The sequence below is a fragment of the Procambarus clarkii genome, chromosome 63 (assembly GCF_040958095.1).
Source record: "Procambarus clarkii isolate CNS0578487 chromosome 63, FALCON_Pclarkii_2.0, whole genome shotgun sequence".
Classification (NCBI taxonomy): domain Eukaryota; kingdom Metazoa; phylum Arthropoda; class Malacostraca; order Decapoda; family Cambaridae; genus Procambarus; species Procambarus clarkii.
Genome location: NC_091212.1, coordinates 7309322 through 7335214, shown reverse-complemented (window position 1 = coordinate 7335214; position 25893 = coordinate 7309322). Strand labels below are relative to the sequence as shown.

At 43.7% G+C, this 25893-nt stretch overlaps 1 protein-coding gene across 2 annotated transcripts in view; it reads right to left on the bottom strand.

Moving 5' to 3' along the window:
- The window catches only part of Dip-C (dipeptidase C), a 315478-nt gene that overhangs the window by 18368 nt on the left and 271217 nt on the right, over positions 1-25893 (bottom strand). The window contains exons 5-6 of one of the 2 annotated variants that reach the window (XM_069308676.1): positions 5258-5319; positions 2904-2948 (exon numbers count right to left, since the gene is read on the bottom strand). In XM_069308676.1, the coding sequence (XP_069164777.1) occupies positions 2904-2948; positions 5258-5319 (107 nt within the window). Of the gene's footprint in view, positions 1-34; positions 2860-2903; positions 2949-5257; positions 5320-25893 lie in introns of those variants that run through there. The other variant, XR_011223562.1, reaches the window with a different exon arrangement.

The window sequence follows — 25893 nt, the reverse complement described above, 5'->3', positions numbered from 1 at the left end:
AATCATAGGATGCATGTTAGATGTCATAACATACCATAAATTTGTAGAGGCAATGCAGCAATTTGGGTCTAGTCTTGACTTCTGCTGAATTCCTTGGGTTACAGTCTTTTTAGGTTATTATCACAGACGTTATAAACTCTTTACAAAGAAAAATCGTACAACAGGACTAGACTTGATTTAGATCTAGTCAAGTTTTTTTTCTTGCTGGACCCTATTATGACTAATAATAAATTATCTCTTAACTAATATTTTTCCTTGTTTGAATGATGCAGCCTAGTAATGATCTACAGAGCTGTCCATTTATTGTATTAGATGAATTAAAATGTTGCTTCCTTCATTAACTCTTCAATGTAATTTTTGAGCATCTCAGGATACATGCGATACTTGAGAACATTTTCATACCGAATGCTTACAACTTTTAAACCACACAAGGCCAGATGCCGTTTGCGCATGACTTGGGGACCAACCAGTATTTCCTCATTTAAAATATAGTGTTCAGGAGGATGAATCAAAAAGGCATACTTATTATTACTCCACTTGAAAGAATGGAGCGATAATTTTCCTGCCATATCAATAATACAATCAATAATGTACATTTCTGTGCCAGGAAAATTTGGTAGCACAGCAGACTGTGTTATTCGTTCCTCTGTTCCAACTATTTCAACCAAGGGAGCCTGAATCATATGTACACACCTCATTATTCTTGAATCACGCCAGAAACTTTTGGCTGAATGATCTCTCGGGAGCATTGGCCCAGTATAATTTTTAGCTTCTAGGCAGAGCGCCTTATCAAGAACCTTCAATTTTGTGCGAGTGAGCCTCATATCAAAAGAATCTAACGTGTGTACTCTGTCAAAAAAGTATGGATTAAAAACTTTCTTCACAAAATTAAGGGGATATCTCTTTAGGTATACACAAGAAAGTAGTAAATCAATCATTACATCTGGTGGAAATTGCACAAATTTTTCATAGAGATAAATTTCAAGGGCATGGTAAAATGCAGATGCATTTGGAGGCACGTAATTCAGTAACCCATATGAACGGCCAATGCTATTAATCTGCGGGACAGTCAGCTTTTCCGAGTTCTTGATGAAGTATTCTCCTGCATTATTTAATATATCAGGGGATCTTATGCGCATCTTAACACAGTAATCCATAATCACAGCAACTAAACTTGGATCACTGATATTTACCTTTTTAGCCTTCATAAATCGTGAGAGAGATTTCATGATATCAGGATTTGTGTAATTTAAACTCATAAATGAGTAAACAACCCAGCGAAGATTACCTTCAGTAAGAGCATGTATATTTAAGTTGGTCCATTTTGAAAGCATTGGTAGCATTCGACTATTTGTCATCTTAAGTTGTACAAGGATATGCAGAATTCTAATGACATCTTCAGCTTGAAGTTTATACCAAACAGCTCCCATCTTCCGTTCAGCAACATTATAAAGGTGCTTGCGACTCTTCTTAACTAGTGGAAGAATACTCATGATGTTACAGACTTCCTTTTCCTGAATTTCTTTACTCTTTTCTGTTATACCAACCCAAATTTGTTCAACATACTTGGAACCAATATTCCCCAGGCTGTAAAAAGCCTTTGCAGCATCACATACTTGGCTAATCTTCATTTTACCTTCTGTTATCAGCACAATACATTCTGTACAAAGCGCTTCCAGATATTTGAGTTTGTCACCTTGGTAGTTATCCCGGCCCATGGCTCTCAGTGCATCAATTAATATCTGAGGATCCGAGCTGCTACACAATATTTCAATCAACCTTTTCATCACCGCTCCTCGGGTAAAATTAAATTGTGATTCTTTTCGATACAGGTTCAGTCCCGGATTCCGAAACCCTACATTATTTTCTAATTCAAATATTCTTTTGATTACAGCCAAAGCAACTAGTGGGGTTACCTCTGCTTCAGGACAGATTTCAAGTAATTTGAATACATCTCCTAGTTTTGTGCATCTCATAAAGCCAAGGATCATTTCTTGTTCTTCTTCAAAATTTATATTTTTAAACAACTTCTTTGATACCAGTGGGAACTCCAGTCCAAGTCCCTCCAGCCTCTTGCCCACTTGACTTTTTCCATTGCTGACTAGTGAAAATTCGCCATTGATGATTTGAACAACAGCTGGCAACTCTTCAATGTTGGTACCATCTTGGACAAAAACTGTTGTGCTTGTTATAGTCTTTTCATCATCCTTCTGACACTGGTAAGACAAATGGAATTTTCTCTTGAAACTGGTGTGACCGTAACGCCGTAAATGGCTCCCCAAAGCGGCTTGAAAACGTCCACTAATATTAGCCATTGGTAGAGTTTTTCAATCGTGTCATTCAATCATTCACTGCGATAATTCACTTGTCTAGACGGTAAATCACGTGCTATCTCATTATCTACTTAATGAGTTGCTACAGTAACATTGGTCGTTGGTTCCGCACTTCGTCTCCAGGCAGGTTGTCACGAGTCACAGGTGTAGCACACACACACACACATGGAGACCATTAAATAGAGCCAATACCCGGCCCAGAGACTTATCAAGTGTTGACGTGACGGGCCAGGACGGTACTGGTTCCTTGCTAGGCTGGGGTCACTGTATTTATTGCAGTTTATTTGATTTAAAAAACTACACGAAAGTAGCAATGAGCCATACAATAACGCTTTATCTTTAATTACATTCAAACAAAGTCACTAACATGTTTTCTCGATTTCTAACCGTGTTTTCTAAGAATGTTTGTACCCAGCCTCACGAGATATCAAGCCATGCCACGGCTTCACACAACCCCCGACAGAGGGCACTAGCGATATTCCAATATGTATTTTAACTTGGGGTTATATATTAAATATTTATCAATACACTTTAAAATATATGAATAGCCTGCACCTATTATTTACTTACCATTCAGCAATTTCATCATGAAGAATGGCGTTGTCAACTCGAAATCTGAAAAAAATATACATTAGTTACTGTTTACAACAGATATGTAAAAGTTAACTCGGTCTAAACACTGCATCCGGTTCATGTAATAAAGATGGATCAAGTTCAAGTTCAAGTATGTTTATTGAGACAAGAAAGAAATACATCTCAAAGGGACAGAATAGCTTAGGTTATTTCAACCCCCCTAAAGATGGATCATTAATACGGGACAAAAATATTGCAGTCTCAAATTTTGGCTGCAACTTAACTAAGTTGCAGTGCAGTTAACTAACATAATATTTTAATTACATTTAGCTGACTACACCTACACACACAATTATATATTATATATATATATATATATATATATATATATATATATATATATATATATATATATATATATATATATATATATATCGTACCTAGTAGCCAGAACGCACTTCTCAGCCTACTATGCAAGGCCCGATTTGCCTAATAAGCCAAGTTTTCATGATTTAATGTTTTTTCGACTACCTAACCTAACCTAACTTTTTCTGCTACCTAACCTAACCTATAAAGATAGGTTAGGTTAGGTAGGGTTGGTTAGGTTCGGTCATATATCTACGTTAATTTTAACTCCAATAAAAAAAAAATTGACCTCATACATAATGAAATGGGTAGCTTTATCATTTCATAAGAAAAAATTAGAGAAAATATATTAATTCAGGAAAACTTGGCTTATTAGGCAAATCGGGCCTTGCATAGTAGGCTGAAAAGTGCGTTCTGGCTACTAGGTACGACATACATACATATATATATATATATATATATATATATATATATATATATATATATATATATATATATATATATATATGTCGTACCTAATAGCCAGAACGCACTTCTCAGCCAACTATTCAAGGCCCGATTTGCCTAATAAGCCAAGTTTTCATGAATTAATGTTTTTTCGTCTACCTAACCTACCTAACCTAACCTAACCTAGCTTTTTTTGGCTACCTAACCTAACCTTACCTATAAACATAGGTTAGGTTAGGTTAGGTAGAGTTGGTTAGGTTCGGTCATATATCTACGTTAATTTTAACTCCAATAAAAAAAAATTGACCTCATACATAGAGAAAAGGGTTGCTTTATCATTTCATAAGAAAAAAATTATAGTAAATATATTAATTCAGGAAAACTTGGCTTATTAGGCAAATCGGGCCTTGAATAGTAGGCTGAGAAGTGAGTTCTGGCTACTAGGTACGACATATATATATATATATATATATATATATATATACATACTTTTTGCATCAACGCATGTATATCTTGTAACCATCAATACATAATAAAGCACAAAAAACACAAAAGGAAGGGGGTGGTAGGAGAAAAGCACACAGAAACTGTATTGGAGGGGACCTAAACATTCCCTCTAATGTGTTATCTGTGGTTTCCTCCGAGGCTAAGGGTCCCCCTTCTTCCAGCCAGAGGTGGTACCATATTATATATATATATATATATATATATATATATATATATATATATATATATATATATATATATATATATATACACACACACACACACCTTACTGAAATCAATGTTAAAAAAAACCTCAACCTTTTTCTCGATGACCTACAGTGGAAACAAGCCTCTCTTCTCGTAAGACTTGGGGGCCTCAGAGTTTGAACAGCAACGCATATCGCTGCACCAGCCTTCCTGTCCTCCTCGGCATCCGACGACCTTGAAGGAAATTCTACCTGCCTACTTACATCAGCTGGCAGGCGTACACGATCCCAATTTTATACACTGTGCCACAGAGTGGGCCTCTCGTGCAGGCCAATCACCTCAACCACCATCCTCAAAAGCCCACAAGCAATCCAGCTGGGATGGCCCCATTGTAGACCAAGTTGCTGCAGTGCCTGGGTGCTGCAACAACACGACATTGCTCGCCTCACAGCAGTAGCAGCACCACATGCAGGGGACTTCCTGTTAGCAACCCTAATGTCGGCAACTGGCACACGTCTCACACCACACGCCCTCCGAATTGCTGTGGCGCTCCGCCTTGCTGCCCCAATCCACACCAGATATAGGTGTATTTGCGGCGAAGTGGTGGCTGACAGGTACGGCCACCATGGCCTACTCTGCCAAAGCACAGGGGGATGGCACACGAGGCACAATGCGCGAACATGTCTGGAATATTAATTGGAGTGAAATGCTCAGCTGCACATTCCACAGGTGCCGGAGGACCAGTCTACAGGACAAACATGGGTGCTGGTGGACCAGTCTACAGGACAAACATGGGTGCTGGTGGACCAGTCTACAGGACAAACATGGGTGCTGGTGTTACTCACTGACTGATGCCATCGAAGGTGGCTTCCAGAGTGGTCTTGCCGCTGTCAGTGTTGACGCCGCGCTGTAAACAAAGAAATTATACCAGTTAATATAACATAAATGTGGGTTTCAGTCATCAAGTTGCATATACTGATAAAAAAAACACATGGATATGACGTACGTCGCCTGTATCTTTGACGTGTCTAATCTCAACCACTCACATACGCAGTTATTATGTGTTCAAGAATCATTTATTTGGTTGCGTGGTGGTTATGGCGGGTTGTGAAGGCACCGTCGTCTGCTAGGTGTACCACTGCGGTGTCTTGCCTGTTAGTTTACCTCCCTCGGTAAACTCGCTGCCTCCTTGGGTTTACACCACTGTGGCGCCAAGTACAGGGCTGCCTGGATACAAGATGACGTTAAGCATACAATTCTTATTCATTGAGATGGGAGGAACTTCAACACACTTGAAGATTATCCTTTCTCTATGCATCAAAAAGGTTTTATTTACCATGAAATATAAAACTATTCAAACTATCCAAATTAGCCTGACCTCTAACTACCCTATATAAACTCATAACAACCATGTGTCTCACAAGTGACAGGATGAACAACCCAGCGGGTTTTCTTCCTATTGGGGAGTGTTGTACATTCTGCTATGGCGGTGTGTCCACTCACAAGATGAGTGGCGCTGCCCAATAAACTCGCCCCTCGGGGCAAAATTTAAAATTTTTTTTTTAACCATCTGTAGGAGCAACACAATGATAATTTTGTATCTAAATAGGGGCGGCACCCCCATGGGCCAGTATTCGTAATCATTAGGCTTTGTATAGACCTAGGCAATAGACCTAATAGAATAGGAATATGTATGGACAGTAAAACGAGGCGAAGCAGACCAATAAACAAGTTTGCAGCAGTGCCACGGTACCTTGTTAAGGTAATGACTGTTACAAGACAAATGAGGCGCTCAATGCGTCACAGTAGTAAGGGAGTACCAACTTAAACTCATGGAAAAACTCTCCAGACACAAAGCAGAACGCCTTAAAGGAGGCCAACGTCGTCTATGCCTTCAAATGCCCACTTGGGGACTGTAAGCCCCAAAGAACTCAGTATATAGGCAAGACAACAACATCTCTTTTAAACAAGTTAACTTAGGGGCTAAACGTACGCCGCTCGGGCTGGGGTTTGGCTGGGCATAGGATCAGCCAGTTGTGACAGGGTCATTAAGGCTACCACAACACCTTATTGACCAACCAGCAAGTATACACTCACATATATTAGTCCAAGATTACAGTAAAGGGTCAGTGTAAATAAGCAGAGAACCTATAGGTACGTACCTCCTCTTGGAGTATATATCCCCCATACTTCTTATTATTGTTGTTTTAGATTCAGTTACTGGGAACAAACAGTTCCAAGTAGCACGGGCTATGGTGAGCCCGTAGCTCGACTTACCTGGCACAGGAGCGGGACTGTAACTGTGGATGTATCACTCAGGTTTATGTTGTTGTTGTTCGTTTTAGATTTAGCTACTCAGAACGAAGTGTCCATGTAGCACGGGCTATGGTGAGCCCGTAACTCAGGTTTGATGATGAAGATTAAGCCACCCAAAAGGTGGCACGGGCATGCATAGCCCGTAAGTGGTGGCTCTTTTGAGCCATTACCAGTATCAAGAGCCGATACTGGAGATCTGTGGAGGTGCGGCTGCACCCTGCGTGACGGGAGATGTCTCCCATCTGGAACTCAGGTTTAGAACGCACATCAATATATACTCCTGGATGTGAGGTGTATGATAAGCAAACACAAATTTTATCTTACCAGCTCACCACAAATGTAAACGGTTCAGCTTAAACATCATCGTGGTCCAGTGCTTGAACCCGTTATGTGACGCTGCAACCATTCTACCCCGCACCCACAGGAGGGGGTATGGCACCTGTCATAAACTAATTGACCTAAAATCATTGATTCAGCGTTCACTCTCGGCGACAAACTGAAATTAACAGCACGTCGCAATAATTGTTGTCATTTTGTACTGGGGATATAAGTCATTGTCCACAAGACGGTTCGCCAACAGTTTATATAACCGAACTTATGCCAACTGAGCCTAGCCTAATGCTTTTTCCCCCATAGTGTTGTAAATCCGTGGAACTGCGCTTTCCCGCCGAAGCCGTTAAAGCCAAAACTCAAATGGGGTTTAAAATACAGATAGAAAAGATCATACGGGTAAATGGGGGGGACCTTTGACAAGCCGCCAGCTTCTTGTCCTCGTTGAGGCCACTAGTATTAGTAGCCCTCAGGTAAATTCAGGTAAAGGTGACCAGACACCTGCGAAGTGACCAGACACCTGCGAAGTGGCCAGACACCTGCGAAGTGACCAGACACCTGCGAAGTGACCAGACACCTGCGAAGTGACCAGACACCTGCGAAGTGACCAGACACCTGCGAAGTGGCCAGACACCTGCGAAGTGACCAGACACCTGCGAAGTGACCAGACACCTGCGAAGTGACCAGACACCTGCGAAGTGACCAGACACCTGCAAAGTGACCAGACACCTGCAAAGTGACCAGACACCTGCAAAGTGACCAGACACCTGCAAAGTGACCAGACACCTGCAAAGTGACCAGACACCTGCAAAGTGACCAGACACCTGCAAAGTGACCAGACACCTGCAAAGTGACCAGACACCTGCAAAGTGACCAGACACCTGCAAAGTGACCAGACACCTGCAAAGTGACCAGACACCTGCAAAGTGACCAGACACCTGCAAAGTGACCAGACACCTGCAAAGTGACCAGACACCTGCAAAGTGACCAGACACCTGCAAAGTGACCAGACACCTGCGAAGTGACCAGACACCTGCAAAGTGACCAGACACCTGCAAAGTGACCAGACACCTGCAAAGTGACCAGACACCTGCAAAGTGACCAGACACCTGCAAAGTGACCAGACACCTGCAAAGTGACCAGACACCTGCAAAGTGACCAGACACCTGCGAAGTGACCAGACACCTGCGAAGTGACCAGACACCTGCGAAGTGACCAGACACCTGTGAAGTGACCAGACACCTACGAAGTGACCAGACACCTACGAAGTGACCAGACACCTACGAAGTGACCAGACACCTACGAAGTGACCAGACACCTACGAAGTGACCAGACACCTACGAAGTGACCAAACACCTACGAAGTGACCAAACACCTACGAAGTGACTAGACACATGCGAAGCACAGACACCTGCGAAGCACAGACACCTGCGAAGCACAGACACCTGCGAAGCACAGACACCTGCGAAGCACAGACACCTGCGAAGCACAGACACCTGCGAAGCACAGACACCTACGAAGCACAGACACCTGTGAAGCACAGACACCAGACCTAGTAAGTACACTATATAAATGTACTAAATCAAGCGAATGCTTGTGGATGTTACACCTGGAAATGCTTATTTAGGACGAAGAGGCTAGGCTAATTGTTAGGCTGTTAGTTTTTGTTAACTACTTTAACATTCAAATAGTTCAAAACGAGTTTTTTTGGGTACAACAATCCATATTTTATACATTTATACATATACTGTTCGAAACGCTATGAGTATTAATCTATTTACACAAGAATGTAAGAACACCAATGTTATGTACTCGCACAACCTGATGTACCCTCTTGTATATATATAAATAAATAAATAAATAAAACCATTCCATCCATCGCAGCTGTGGACACTGACTATCATGTTAGGAGGACGGGGTGTAGGCTCGCTTGCAGGCCCCCAGAGTTTAAATAAATGCAGCAATGTAATAAAAAGAGACAAATACAAATATGTCAATTACAGCATTGCAAGTTGCTAGTTCCCCAACAAAATTCGTTTTGTTGGGGACAGACAGCCTGTAAATTAAATATATATATATATATTATATATATATATATATATATATATATATATATATATATATATATATATATATATATAGATATGTCGTACTTAGTAGCCAGAACGCACTTCTCGGCCTACTATGCAAGGCCCGATTTGCCTAATAAGCCAAGTTTTCCTGAATTAACATATTTTCTCTATTTTTTCTTATGAAATGATAAAGCTACCCATTTCATTACGTATGAGGTCATTTTTTTTTTTATTGGAGTTAAAATTAACGTAGATATATGACCGAACCTAACCAACCCTACCTAACCTAACCTATCTGTATAGGTTAGGTTTGGTTAGGTAGTCGAAAAATAATTAATTCATGAAAACTTGGCTTATTAGGCAAATCGGGCCTTGCATAGTAGGCATAGAAGTGCGTTCTGGCTACTAGGTACAACATATATATATATATATATATATATATATATATATATATATATATATATATATATATATATATATATATATATATATATACATATACACACACACGCACGCATACTCTCGTTAGGATTATATCAAGGTCGCCCCAACTACTGACCTTCCCAAGGATGCATCCATCCCCCCCCCCCCCTCGCAACAGTTGCCAAACTCCCATGTACCCCTTTACTGCTAGGTAAACAGTAGCATCAGGTGAAAGGAAACTTACCCAACCATTCCTGTCCGACCCGAGGGTTCCGAGTGTGGGTCGAGAACCAACCCGACCGTAGGTTGTAGTTTCCTTACAATTTATCGGGTAACTTGTAGGACGTAAACAAACCTTGACCACAACTTAGCCGGCGTACGATAATTTCTGTAACCCGCCTCCACTGTCTTAATACTTCGTTTACCAACAAATAAAAATCAATCTCACACACACTTGTCTTGATATATTAATAATATATAAACCGTTACAAAAAATATGTTTGTTGTAAATTGCAGCATGGCAATGATGTATTCTGTAATTCGCCACATGGGGATGAACTCGAAATGAAAAATGAACGATAGTGAGCGAGGCTGCGAACGGCCACCAGGCGGGGTGTGTCCAGCGCGTCTCTCTGGCTATTTATACCAGTCTGGGAGCTCTTGGACCCCGGCCTGTCTCCCATGCTTCTACCCCACTCATTCCTATTTAGTTTCTTAAAACGTTAACTTTTACCATACACAAAAATGCACATTAGATACTGAGCGTGGCCGTGTGACTGCCAAAGTTTCGAGAAAACGACAATAATAGTTATGTTTAGTCAAGTAAAAGTACATACAAACAAAATAAGTTATAAACAGAATGTTTGATTTCTAGATAGAAATAGTATATACTACGCTTAAAGCCATTAAACACGCACAGCGTTACTGGCAAAAACATTGATATATTGACAGAATGTATCATAATCTAGTATACTGATTCTGGTATAGAATATTGATCGCTGGGATAGAATGATCCGTGTAAGATGGAAAGGGAATGAATAACAAAAACACATGCAACTAACATTTAAGTCCTCCCTCCTCTAACCCACTTATTTTAGGCAACGACCTGATTGTCTCAAAATCTGATTAGGGTAAATCCCCTATATATACTTTATTATATATATATATATATATATATATATATATATATATATATATATATATATATATATATATATATATATATATATATATATATATATATATATATATATATATATATATATATATATATACTTACATTCTTGTAAAGCCACTAGCATGCATAGCGTTTCCGGCAGGCCCATGATCCCAATTTTTCCCCGGAATACGACCCGCCAAATCGTTTAACAACCAAGTACCCATTCACTGCTGGGTGAACAGAGGCTACAGTTAAAGATTGACACGTAGTAAATCCTCCCCTGCCAGGATACGAACTCAGGCCAAAGTGCTCGCGAAGCGCCTGGCGAGTGTTTTATCACTGCGCCACGGAGATTGTTAGTAATTTTAGTTGTAATTAGTAATAGTAATTTTGAATTTAGTTGTACGGGGGCATCCCAGGATAATGGTAAATTAACACCATTAACATTTTTTCAAGCACCTCCAAACATTCTCTCAGGCACTATAGCAAGCATGGGGGCAGCATAATCGACCAGAGACATAATATATGAGAGATACATCATTTTACCAATTCTCACATTTGCGCCAAAGCTTTGGCGGTAACCTGCCACACATCCTTGAAAACACGGAGCCTCTCTCTACATTGACGACCCAGTCTGGCTACAACATTGCGGTACAGTGGAACCTGAAGACCAAGGTATTTCTATCTGGTTACAATCTGGTTGTATCTAGTCGATCAGAGAGCCGTCATGCAGCTGCTTCTTGCGAACTTCCAAGGTCTGTTTAGGATCTTTGTTTTCTCTACTGAGATGACTAAGCCTAGTTCCTGACCAGTTCGTTCAGAATGACGTGTCGGTTAGCAATGTCAAAGGCTGACTTAAGATCTAGGAGAGTGGTATATGACCTATCAGTATGCAGGGTGAGGAAGGCGGTAATACAGTGATGTACACTCTTTCCATGCGTGAAGCCATATATCTGGGGAGACAACATGTTACAAATTCTGTAGAGACGGTTGAGAACCATCCTCTCAACACGGAGACAACTAGTGAGGGAGATTGGGCGAAAAGCACACTGCTGGTTATGTTTAGGAATGGGAATAATAAGACTGTTGGTCCATGACTTCGGAAGCTCCCCAGTTACATAGCTCATAATATACAATTCAAGCATGGAATTCCTTGGCACTAGCAGAAGAATACGCAGTATGCCGTAAGTAACTCCATCTTCCCTGGGTGATGTAGCTCTGCCTTTATGTAGAGCAGAGTCTAGTTCGTATTCATTAAGAAGCATGTCACAGTCATCCTCTTGATGAAGCATGAAGTCAAGGAGCCTTGCCCTATCAGCATATCTATTACTTAATTCATTCTGTGAGGGTAGAGGAAGACTGTCAAAGCTGGAAGTTGTGGCCCAAGCATCAACAAGCTCATTTGCTCTGTGCAGAGGATTAGGGTGTGAGATTTGTGCAACATTTTTCCCTTTATCTTGTTGATATCCTTCCATGCCCGACTTAGTGGCGTGTGAGAATTGAGACCACTGACAAAAGTTTCCCAGTCTGTCTGCCTCAGCTCCACCATACGCTCCCTGGCCTCAGCCAGGGCTGATTGAAGGAGCTTAAGTATGTCAGCAGTGCGGGTCCTTCTATAAGCTAGTCCAATTATTCTGGCAGTGCGTTTTAGTACATGTAATTTGGAAACATTATAATAGACAAAATTGCTATAACCAGTGTAATTTAGGTTACAAGGCCTGGACGATGGATCAAGTGATTCTATGAACTGTTCAATTGTACCTGTGAGTTCATTGTTAAAATCTTCGACCGAAGAAGACTCAAAGGAACTGCACCATTCTGACACATGAGCAACAAAATTGTCTCGATCGATGGACACAGCCAGCCTCTTCCGCTTGAACACTCCGCCGGGGAGGATAGACCTTCCGATGCTTACAGTGGCTAATATGGCCAGATGATCAGACGCCATATCTGGCACTATTGACGAGGCGCACACGGTGTGGGAGACGTTGACACCGAGACACAGATCAAGAAAACCTCCATAGATGTGCGTCGGTTTAAGGTCACCCAGAATCTGTGCATCATCGTGATTTCCTAATAGTGACAACAGTTGCCGTTACGATTACTGAACTGCGAATCACCATGTCTAGCGTTATAATCACCTATAATGATGATAGGCTCAGTCTCAACACAGATAGCGAGGTCAGTATAACTAAACTTACCAGTAGAAGCATACAGGTTAAAGATACTGAGGGCAGAGTTCCCCACGTGGATCCTCACACCACGACACTGAAGCCCTGCCAAGGATGCTCACCAGGCCACCAGCCTCGCCTCTGTGCGTATTCCACACTGCACTTCTCAGCCTCCAATTACCTATAGTTTTAACTCCGAATCTGCTCAGCAAATATGTAAAACTTTGTGCTTCAATCACATTCACTTGGGTTGTATGGGTCTCGAACCCTCGACCCCACGCGCGTGAAAGGCCGAAGCTCCATCTATTTTTTGTGCTTCAACTCATTCATCAGACGCGAGCTCAACAACAAACCACAATAACAGAATAATAAGATGCAAACAAAACTGAATAAAAATGTATATACAAAAATGTCCATCGGGACTGCAGCCCGTCCTGGACTCAAGTTCATTCCATCCAGCGGTCAACCCCACAGACGCATTCATAAATTTTAACATGCTGTTCATTCAAAACGGGAATTTTCTCAAGTATAAATTAATATTATAATATATTAGCATATTGTGCATATATAGGCATAGGTTAGATTAGGTGTTTAGGTTCTGTTGGGGATTATTTGTATTTGTAGTCCGTGGGTGAAGCATTTACAGCGTTGTGGTTCGAACAACAGTCATCAGTGAAGCACTTGTTCCGGAAGTGTTCGGACGTCATCAGTTGTGAGTCGTGTGTAAACCGTTTTTCATTTATAAACAGCGGGTTTGGCAGCCCGTCTTCCAAACAAAGATCCAAAAGTGATTCCATGCACCCGCCAAACCCGCTGTTTATGAATGAAAAACGGTTTACACACGACTCACAACTGCTGATGTTCGAACATATCCGGAACAAGTGCTTCACTGACGAATTTTGTTCGAATCACAACGCTATAAATGCTTCACCCACGGACTACAAATACAAATAATCGCCAACAGAACCTAAACACCTAACCTAACCTATGCCTATATATACACAATATGCTAATATATTATAATATTAATTTATACTTGAGAAAATTCCCGTTTTGAATGAACAGCATGTTAAAATTTATGAATGCGTCTGTGGGGTTATGCGTCTGATAAGTTATTTATAAAATTTTATATAAATTTATTTATATAAATTTATATAAATTTATATAATTTTTTAGGATAATTAGCTGGCCAACATGGCATCAGGGAGACAACACTCAAGCTTCTAATCAATACAAGGAAGTGCTGTATGCACAGTGTGAAGCTGTTGACATTACGCCTGACGATGTGTCAGTTGAAATTGAAATAAGTTTATTGAGGTAAAATACACACAAAGGGATGAGGTAGCTCAAGCTATTCTCACCCCCGTTCAGTACATCGTGTTAATACATACATAGACACACATCATGTGTCAGTTGGGGGCGTCCTCCTAATACAGTGTTGCAACCCGTCCTCCTAATACAGTGTTGCAACCCGTCCTCCTAATACAGTGTTGCAACCCGTCCTCCTAATACAGTGTTGCAACCCGTCCTCCTAATACAGTGTTGCAACCCGTCCTCCTAATACAATGTTGCAACCCGTCCTCCTAATACAGTGTTGCAACCCGTCCTCCTAATACAGTGTTGCAACCCGTCCTCCTAATACAGTGTTGCAACCCGTCCTCCTAATACAGTGTTGCAACCCGTCCTCCTAATACAGTGTTGCAACCCGTCCTCCTAATACAGTGTTGCAACCCGTCCTCCTAATACAGTGTTGCAACCCGTCCTCCTAATACAGTGTTGCAACCCGTCCTCCTAATACAGTGTTGCAACCCGTCCTCCTAATACAGTGTTGCAACCCGTCCTCCTAATACAGTGTTGCAACCCGTCCTCCTAATACAGTGTTGCAACCCGTCCTCCTAATACAGTGTTGCAACCCGTCCTCCTAATACAGTGTTGCAACCCGTCCTCCTAATACAATGTTGCAACCCGTCCTCCTAATACAATGTTGCAACCCGTCCTCCTAATACAGTGTTGCAACCCGTCCTCCTAATACAATGTTGCAACCCGTCCTCCTAATACAATGTTGCAACCCGTCCTCCTAATACAGTGTTGCATTTTGACTTGTTCTTGTTATAGATTCCGTTACTCGGAACAAAAAGTTGCGAACAACACGGGTTATAGCGAGCCCGTCGTACACACCTGCCACAGATGTGTGTGTCTGCATTTTGACGTATATTCTTGCTAAGAAACCAAAAATCGTCGTACTAGAAAATGGCAGGAGCTCGAGAAATTGACACACTGTCCCGTTTTCTGTTTTGGGTCCTCTGGTAGGTTAGGCTAAGAACACTTTAGTTAATTTAGTACGACAATTTCCTTGGAGGAAACCTTAGGAGGACGGACCGTTATTTGTTGTTATAAATTCAGCTACTCGAAACAAGTTCTAAGTAGCACGGACTATGGTGAGCCCGTAACTTACCTGGCACAGGAGCGAGGCAAGTAGCACGGACTATGGTGAGCCCGTAACTTACCTGGCACAGGAGCGGGGCAAGTAGCACGGACTATGGTGAGCCCGTAACTTACCTGGCACAGGAGCGAGGCAAGTAGCACGGACTATGGTGAGCCCGTAACTTACCTGGCACAGGAGCGGGGCAAGTAGCACGGACTATGGTGAGCCTCCACTGACCGATATGTTATCAAGCCAATATATACGACACATCTATATTTTTCCCCCCCTCGGTTTCACCTTTGTGTTTCTATGAATCATGGTCAGTGTTTTGTGCCCGACAGCAGCGATGGATAACAGTACTTATACATTCAAGGCTGCGACAGGCCGCTATCTTCTCGCATGATGATATCCTCTTAACTTCTCTCCGGGGCAGACTAGTACCACGTGATCGGACTGGTAAACACAGCTGGTCTTCTAACATTATCGAAAACATTCAAAATTTAAATTTTTATTCAGGTAAAAGTACAAAGAAAAAGAGTTACAAACAAAGTTGGATTTACAGTATATATATATATATATATATATATATATATATATATATATATATATATATATATATATATATATATATATATATATATATATATATATATATATATATATGCTATACGTATCTGGGAATCTATACCCGGAAACAAAAAAACAATAAAAATAAACAAAGACAAAAAAAATCCTTCTTATATAGACAAATCAATCAGTAATATGTACAAAAACAAATCTAAATATTTCATGAACAAATTTATATTACCTTAATCTCAGCCAGGAACCCCAGGTTTGTAATTTGGTAACGTATACTCTGTATACATTATGTATACTATGTATGTATACATGCTAATGAACCCCTTTGGTAATGTATACTGTTTCTGAGGTTATTATGTGACAGTAGCCGTTCCACCGGACGGGTGTGGGGGTACACTATTCCCTCTGTCTCCCACTGGACGGGTGTAGGGGTACACTATTCCCTCTGTCTCCCACTGGACGGGTGTAGGGGTACACTATTCCCTCTGTCTCCCACTGGACGGGTGTAGGGGTACACTATTCCCTCTGTCTCCCACTGGACGGGTGTAGGGGTACACTATTCCCTCTGTCTCCCACTGGACGGGTGTAGGGGTACACTATTCCCTCTGTCTCCCACTGGACGGGTGTAGGGGTACACTATTCCCTGTCTCCCACTGGACGGGTGTGGGGGTACACTATTCCCTCTGTCTCCCACTGGACGGGTGTAGGGGTACACTATTCCCTCTGTCTCCCACTGGACGGGTGTTGGGGTACACTATTCCCTCTGTCTCCCACTGGACGGGTGTGGGGGTTCACTATTCCCTCTGTCTCCCACTGGACGGGTGTAGGGGTACACTATTCCCTCTGTCTCCCACTGGACGGGTGGTATTCTCTCTCACCAGCGGTAATTAGATATGTCTTTCTTTTATGCAACGTTCACCCAAGTCAATAAAATATAACTAGTCCAACACAAAATGCTTTGCTTAGCTATAAGGAACACACCGAGGTCCATTTTCTGTGACTAACTTTACCGCCATTGTCCTCAGGATTGGTGTGGGGGGTTCACCAGAAATTATTTAAACTAAACAAATATCTTCTCCCACGGAACACGCTAATCAATGACAACCCTTGCACCATGAAGTCACAATATGATGTGACTTCCAATATTATATACATTGTTATGTAGCACTTTTACACGTGAAACCAGGCTATTGAAAAGTACGGAAACCACTTTCATTCGAGGCTAACCGTCCATATTTTTTGGAGAAACGAACATCAAGAGATGCAGATGAAGGAATTTTTTTTTTATCAAATGGCCATACATAGGCATGCGGGGGGGGGGGTGGGGGGGTGGTGAGGCAGGAGGGGGTGAGGCAGGAGGGGGTGAGGCAGGAGAGGTGAGGCGGGAGAGGTGAGGCAGGAGGGGGGTGAGGCAGGAGGGGGGGTGAGGCGGGAGAGGTGAGGCAGGAGAGGGTGAGGCAGGAGGGGGTGAGGCAGGCGGGGTGAGGCAGGAGGAAGGAATACCGGGAGGGAGGCGCAGGTAAACATAAATAACCCAGCAACCAACCCGCCATGGTAAAGGTAGACTAGTTAAGCCTGTTACTTGTGGAAACACTAGCAAAACCGTTCAGGTAACTAGCCATAGGGAAGAGAAAAGTGTGCATCGCCTAAACCAATACACACCCGGGGACAGTGTGTGGTGGGAAGGGAAGGGGGGGGGGGGTTCACTATCATAGCTGTCAATAACTGTCAATCATGTCAAGCAATACCTCGGAGAGATTCCACCACGCTACTGAGCTTGGGATAGGTGGGATGGGGGGGGGGGATGGGAAGGGGGCGAGATGGAGAATGGGGTGGAGGGGGTGGGGGGGGGATGTCCAATAGGAAATGGGGAGGTGGAGGGCGAGGTGATGAAGGGGAGAGAGAGGTGGTGAAGGAAGGAGGTGGTGAATGAAGGAGAGAGAGGTGGTGAAAGAAGGAGAGAGGCCACACACCAGAAGATGAAGAAACGAGAACGTTTCGGTCCGTCCTGGACCAACGACAATACGCCGTGATAATGGCGCAGGAAGGACCGAAACGTCGTCGTTGTTTCTCCATATCACGCTGTGTAGTTTGGTCAACAACAACAACAGCAGCAGTCTAAACTAGAGGACAAGAACATCAGTGTAACATATATATTAAAACGTTTAACACAAGTATGTTTAGCCTAGCACTACACGGAGTGACTTTCTATTTCCACATTTTAAACTCAAAACATTCAAATTTTTGTTCAGGTAAAAGTACATACAGTACATAGAAGATAAGTTACAAACATAATGTTGGATTTATAGAGTTAAATTGTTAGTGTCAAGTGTCCACACAATATAAATAGGAAAGAACTAGTGAAAGTACCCTTAGCCACTGTTATAAATGTTCTAAACTGTATTTTGGATTTAAGTAAATTTTTAAACGTACGGTAGGTCCTTTCTGGTCGAATGCATGGTATAATGAATACATGCGCATATTATTTATTTATATATATATATATATATATATATATATATATATATATATATATATATATATATATATATATATATATATATATATATATATATATATATCTATCTCGAGGACACGACAGGCAACGTAGTCAAACAAAGGGCGAGGAGGCAGGGCGGCGGGGGAGGAGGCTACAGCCTGGAGGTGACCACACACTAACGGCTACATTCCTTTGTGGCGGCCCACGTGGTCCAGCACCCGCCACGCACCCCCACGTGGTCCAGCACCCGCCACGCACCCCCACGTGGTCCAGCACCCGCCACGCACCCCCACGTGGTCCAGCACCCGCCACGCACCCCCACGTGGTCCAGCACCCGCCACGCACCCCCACGTGGTCCAGCACCCGCCACGCACCCCCACGTGGTCCACGCACCCCCACGTGGTCCACGCACCCCCACGCGGTCCAGCACCCGCCACGCACCCCCACGCGGTCCAGCACCCGCCACGCACCCCCACGCGGTCCAGCACCCGCCACGCACCCCCACGTGGTCCAGCACCCGCCACGCACCCCCACGCGGTCCAGCACCCGCCACGCACCCCCACGTGGTCCAGCACCCGCCACGCACCCCCACGCGGTCCAGCACCCGCCACGCACCCCCACGCGGTCCAGCACCCGCCACGCACCCCCACGTGGTCCAGCACCCGCCACGCACCCCCACGTGGTCCACGCACCCCCACGTGGTCCACGCACCCCCACGCGGTCCAGCACCCGCCACGCACCCCCACGCGGTCCAGCACCCGCCACGCACCCCCACGCGGTCCAGCACCCGCCACGCACCCCCACGCGGTCCAGCACCCGCCACGCACCCCCACGCGGTCCAGCACCCGCCACACACCCCCACATGGTCCAGCACTCCCCCTCCCGCACCCATCACCCTTCATACTCTCCAACCTTCATGTGCACACCTAACTTTCCTTCATAATTTAATCACAAATAAATCCGCAGGTAATGGAAGTTTAGTGCCCTAATATCCACCACACAAGAGTTAAGGAACCGCAAGTCTCTGATCCACACACACACATATTTATAAAATCTGTACAAATTTTCTAAAATTTGTACAAAGCCAAGGCGGGTTGTGGTGGGTATGTGGGCCTGCGGGCCGCTCCAAGCAACAGCCTGGTGGACCAAACTCTCACAAGTCAAGCCTGGCTTCGGGCCGGGCTTGGGGAGTAGAAGAACTCCCAGAACCCCATCAACCAGGTATCAACCGGGTATCAACCAGGGTGCGAGAGAGCGTCTGGTCTCGAGTTTTTCTGTTGTTCCTTAGCTGGTCGGTTGCCTCTCTTCTGCTCCTCTGCCATTTTCCGTGAACTCCGCCGTGTTGTAGGGGGGACTGAAGCCACTAGAGAAGCAACCCGTGCTAAAGGTTGCAAAACTATGACCCAACAGCAACCCGTCCTCGACTCAAGTCCATTACATCCAGCAGTCGACCCCACAGACGCATTCATAAATTTTAACATGCTGTTCATTCAAAACGGGAATTTTCTCAAATATAAATTAATATTATAATATATTAGCATATTGTGGATATATAGGCATAGGTTAGGTTAGGTGTTTAGGTTCTGTTGGCGATTATTTGTATTTGTAGTACGTGGGTGAAGCATTTATAGCGTTGTGAATCGAACGAAATTCGTCAGTGAAGCACTTGTTCCGGATATGTTCGAACGTCAGCAGTCGTGAGTTGTGTGTAAACCGTTTTTCATTCATAAACAGGGGGTTTGGCTGGTGCATGGAATCACTTTTGGATCTTTGTTTGGAGGACGGGCTGCCCAACAGACAAAAAAATTAGTTGGGTCTCGTGGTGGCAATTGATTTCCTTCTCGACTCACCAATCGGGGATCGACAGTTCGATTCCTGGACGGGACAGATGGTTACGTACGTCTCCTTTCACCTAATGCCTCTGTTCACCTAGCGGTAAATAAGTACCCAGGAGTTGGGCAATTGTTGTGGAGTTACATCCTCGGGAGGGTTAGTAGTTCGACCCTGAGGGTAATTAGATACAAGCCTAAAGTATTCCTGGACCTGGATACACAGGTTACCTGTCCCTGACAATGTGGGTGTGGGGCACATGACTGTAAAGCTGCCGTCCAGTTGGGTGGGTGTGGAGCACATGACTGTAAAGCTGCCGCCCAGTTGGGTGGGTGTGGGGCACATGACTGTAAAGCTGCCGCCCAGTTGGGTAGGTGTGGAGCACATGACTGTAAAGCTGCCGCCCAGTTGGGTGGGTGTGGAGCACATGACTGTAAAGCTGCTGCCCAGTTGGGTGGGTGTGGAGCACATGACTGTAAAGCTGCCGCCCAGTTGGGTGGGTGTGGAGCACATGACTGTAAAGCTGCCGCCCAGTTTGGTGGGTGTGGAGCACATGACTGTAAAGCTGCCGCCCAGTTGGGTGGGTGTGGAGCACATGACTGTAAAGCTGCCGCCCAGTTGGGTGGGTGTGGTGCAAGACTAGTAACTGTGTGACTCACCATAGATGTAAAGTGCCTTGTATTCACCTAGTTGTGCTTGAGGAGGTTGAGCTCTGCTCTTTCGGCCCGTCTCTCAACTGTCAATCAACTATAAGTAGCTACTAACTTTATTTTTTCAGTTCAGTTCCTGAACCCATTATGTGCCTCTGTAACCCTTTCCACCACCGCCCACGGCATGGGTATGGGGTGCATAGTGAAGAAATGAAATTGGGAAAAAATGGCGGGCCTCGTTGGTCCGTAGCCTGACCTCTGGGCCACGCTGGTCCGCAGCCTGACCTCTGGGCCACGCTGGTCCGCAGCCTGACCTCTGGGCCACGCTGGTCCGCAGCCTGACCTCTGGGCCACGCCGGTCCGCAGCCTGACCTCTGGGCCACGCCGGTCCGCAGCCTGACCTCTGGGCCACGCCGGTCCGCAGCCTGACCTCTGGGCCACGCCGGTCCGCAGCCTGACCTCTGGGCCACGCCGGTCCGCAGCCTGACCTCTGGGCCACGCCGGTCCGCAGCCTGACCTCTGGGCCACGACAGTTCAGGTTAAAGAACTAACCAAGGCCGTGTGGTGGTCCTCAAGTCCTCATTGTTCCTCTGAGCGTCTGTCATTCACAAGTTCAACGGACATCGCACTAAACTTTTGAAATATTTACACAACAGTGTTGGGTTTAAGCCCCTTCTAAATGTCAAATAATCTACCACGATAATGTGCAAATATTTGCTAAAATCACATTAAATATGGTTGTAATTTTTAGTGTAGTTTGTGTTCTAATCACCTAAAAATATACAGTACAATTAACGCAATGATTAAATTTATATTCATAAATAGCCTAGGCCGGGCTAACAATATATGTGTTTGATTCATCAACATTGTACATACAAGAAAGTTTTAATATAAGGTGTGTCCATCAATAATAAATGGCCGACTATTTTCTGGGCATGGTGAATATAGCATCTGTCACTAATTACAGGCTAACAGGAGGCAGCATTGTCTAAACAAACCCAGCCTGAATAACAGATTAAGGCGCTTGACACTCCATAAATTACACACCAAATTCTAATATATAATAATAATAATAATATTCATTTATGTCTGAGAAATATCAATTTTGAATGCAGAGTATTGTACGCTAATATCGCAACTGTCAACAGACTATGCGCGTACAAGCTGCAACCGATCCCATAGATACATTCATCAATTTAAACTTACTGTGTAGTCAAAATCTACATTTTTCTCAATTTTAAATTAATATTATTATATATTAGAATTTGGGGTATAGTTTGGCCTAGATTATGTAAGGTTGGATAGGTATTTAGGCTCTATTGACAATTATGCGAATTTATTGTACATGGGGAAACCAACCCGTCCTCGACTCAAGTCCATTCCATCCAGCGGTTGACCCCACAGACGCATTCATAAATTTTAACATGCTGTTCATTCAAAACGGGAATTTTCTCAAGTATAAATTAATATTATAAAATATTGGCATATTGTGTATATATAGGTTAGGTTAGGTTAGGTGTTTAGGTTCTGTTGGCGATTATTTGTATTTGTAGTACGCGGGTGAAGCATTTACAGCGTTGTGATTCGAACAAAATTCGTCAGTGAAGCACTTCCGGATATGTTCGAACGTCAGCAGTTGTGAGTCGTGTGTAAACCGCTTTTCATTCATAAACAGGGGGTTTGGCGGGTGCATGGAATCACTTTTGGATCTTTGTTTGGAGGACGGGCTGGTGAGTTGTATAATTACGTTCGAATATCCCAAACAGTTCTTTGCATGCTTCCTATGTTCGAACCAGCCCGTGTTCATAAACAAAGGCCAAAGACCATGCACCCGTCAAACTCGCTGTTTTTGAATTAAAACGGTTTACACACGACTCAACTGATGACGTCCGAACACTTCCGGAACAAGTGCTTCACTGACGAATTTTGTTCGAACCACAACGCTGTAAATGCTTCACCCACGGACTACAAATACAAATAATCGCCAACAGAACCTAAACACCTAACTCAACAAGTGCTTAAATATGCACAATATGCTAATATATAATACTATTAATTTATATATTAGGAATTTCCTGTTTTGATGAACAGCATGTTAAAATTTTTGAATACATCTTTGGGGTCGACCACTGGATGGAATGGACTTGGTGTGAGGACGGGTTTGAAATACTACCATATTGTAAATACTGCCTTATTGTAAATACTAATGTATTGTAGATACTATCATACTGTAAATACTACCGAACAGAAAATGCTAACAATTGTCAGCGAACCGGTTTTGATTGGACAGTGTAGAAATATCAACCTATTCTCAGAGAGGAGATCCCCTCAAGGTAATGGATTGGAAATGACTACATAATTAGTGCTACGTATTATCTACTCTCTAGCCATGGTTAGGTTAGGCTGGGTTAGGTTAGGTTAATGACTAAAGCTGCCGCCCAGTTGGGTGGGTGTGGAGCACATGACTAAAGCTGCCGCCCAGTTGGGTGGGTGTGGAGCACATGACTGTAAAGCTGCCGCCCAGTTGGGTGGGTGTGGAGCAAGACTAGTAACTGTGTAACTCACCATAGATGTAAAGTGCCTTGTATAGTGACTTGTGAGCCTCTTGTTGATCACTTGTCATATAGAAAGATTATTGATATGTATATGTTCTTGTGTAAATGATTGTTTATGTACATATGTAACATTAACAATCGTGTAATAACTAGCTCCAAAGATTGTCACTTGCTTAGCTAAACGAACTCTGGGGTTCAATTCCTGAACCCCTTATGTACCTCTGTAACCCTTTCCACCACCGCCCGCGGCATGGGTATGGGATGCATAATGAAGAAAGAAATTGAAAATCCTGCGATGTGTTTCTAGGATAGGCTAGTGACCTGAGAGACTCAGGGTTGTACTGGATATGGGAGCCTCCGTAACCTAGCCTCCTGTGTGGTACTGGAGGTACAAGGTACTGAAGGTACTGGAGGTACTAGAGGTATGGTACAAGCAACGCCCCTCTCCAGGTAAACACCATAGACTGGCCGGAAGCCCCAAGAGGCAAAAGTAACAAGAATTTACGAGTACCCCCTTGCTGAAGTTTTCCTTTGGCGGGCCCGCTGCACGCCCTCCCCCGCTATGGACCATCACCCCGGCAGTTTTTTGCTTCCTTTGTGCCAGCCTGAACACGAGGGAAGCTATTTGACCCTTTCTGACAGTATGCTGAGTTATGTAACAACACCCACCACCTACTTGGGCAAGGCTGTATGCTACTCAATGGCGGCGACTGGTATATTTATAATGGCCAACGCTGCCTCACGGCGGGCGGGGTATGGAGCCCCTCCCTTACAACCAACCATCCATCCATACCCATCTCATATTTTTAATTTCTCCTAAACTGAAGCTCACACTGGGATATTTCTCCAAAGAACTTATATATATATTATATATATATTATATATATATATATATATATATATATATATATATATATATATATATATATATATATATATATATATATATGCGAACAAGCCTGAATGGTCCCCAGGACTATATGCGAACAAGCCTGAATGGTCCCCAGGACTATATGCGAATGAAAACTCACACCCCAGAAGTGACTCGAACCCATACTCCCAGAAGCAACGCAACTGGTAACTACAGGGCGCCTTAATCCGCTTGACCATCACGGCCGTCAAAAGGAAGTGATAGCCGAGGCTATTTGAGCCACTTCCCCGACGGCAACTCGGATGGTAATCTTGGGCATAGCATTTCACCAAATCACCTCATTCTTTGGGGCACACGTTGAGTTTTCATTCGCATATAGTCCTGGGGACCATTCAGGCTTGTTCGCATTTGTGTTCCTCACGTGTGCCCCAAAGAATGAGGTGATTTGGTGAAATGCTATGCCCAAGATTACCATCCGAGTTGCCGTCGGGGAAGTGGCTCAAATAGCCTCGGCTATCACTTCCTTTTGACGGCCGTGATGGTCAAGCGGATTAAGGCGCCCTGTAGTTACCAGTTGCGTTGCTTCTGGGAGTATGGGTTCGAGTCACTTCTGGGGTGTGAGTTTTCATTCGCATATAGTCCTGGGGACCATTCAGGCTTGTTCGCATTTGTGTTCCTCACGTGTGCCCCAAAGAATGAGGTGATTTGGTGAAATGCTATGCCCAAGATTACCATCCGAGTTGCCGTCGGGGAAGTGGCTCAAATAGCCTCGGCTATCACTTCCTTTTGACGGCCGTGATGGTCAAGCGGATTAAGGCGCCCTGTAGTTACCAGTTGCGTTGCTTCTGGGAGTATGGGTTCGAGTCACTTCTGGGGTGTGAGTTTTCATTCATATATATATATATATATATATGTGGGGCGGTCACCTTCAGGGAAACCTAGAAAACTAACAAATACAGGGATCTAGAACGTTGTTACAGGTTCGTGCCGATAGGCTCTGAATCCCTGGGCGCCTGGGGGTATATGTGCACGTAAGTTCCTAAAGGAGGTGGGTAAGGAACTCATTGGGAAAACTGAAGACTCAAGAGCGGCCAGTTTCCTGTTTCAGCGCCTCAGTGTCACGATCCAGAGGGGAAAATGCGTGTCGTATCTTGGGCACGCACCCGACCTCAGAAGAGCTGGATGAGGTCTTCGAACAGAGATTGTGTTTTCTCCAGTTGCTCTATCCATTCTCTCACTTTCCTACCTCCTCTCTCCTCCTCCTCCCCTCTATTACTTCTGCCCTTTCCTTCCCACTTCTCCCTACCCCACATCACTCTCTCTCTCTCTCTCTCTCTCTCTCTCTCTCTCTCTCTCTCTCTCTCTCATAAAAATGTAATTCCGCAACTCGTTTTGGAGTAAATAATGACAATGTGCTGGTAGACGGAGGAAGCAAGCCTCACAGCTACGGAAACACATTCACACTTCATTTTAAACTTCCTGAACATCGCAGGACGAGGGAGGGTAGTTAACCACGTCGATAATTTTTAAAGCATGGCACTTGGGCAGACCCCCAACTAGCTTCCCACTATGGACAGACACATATTTTATAGATATAAAT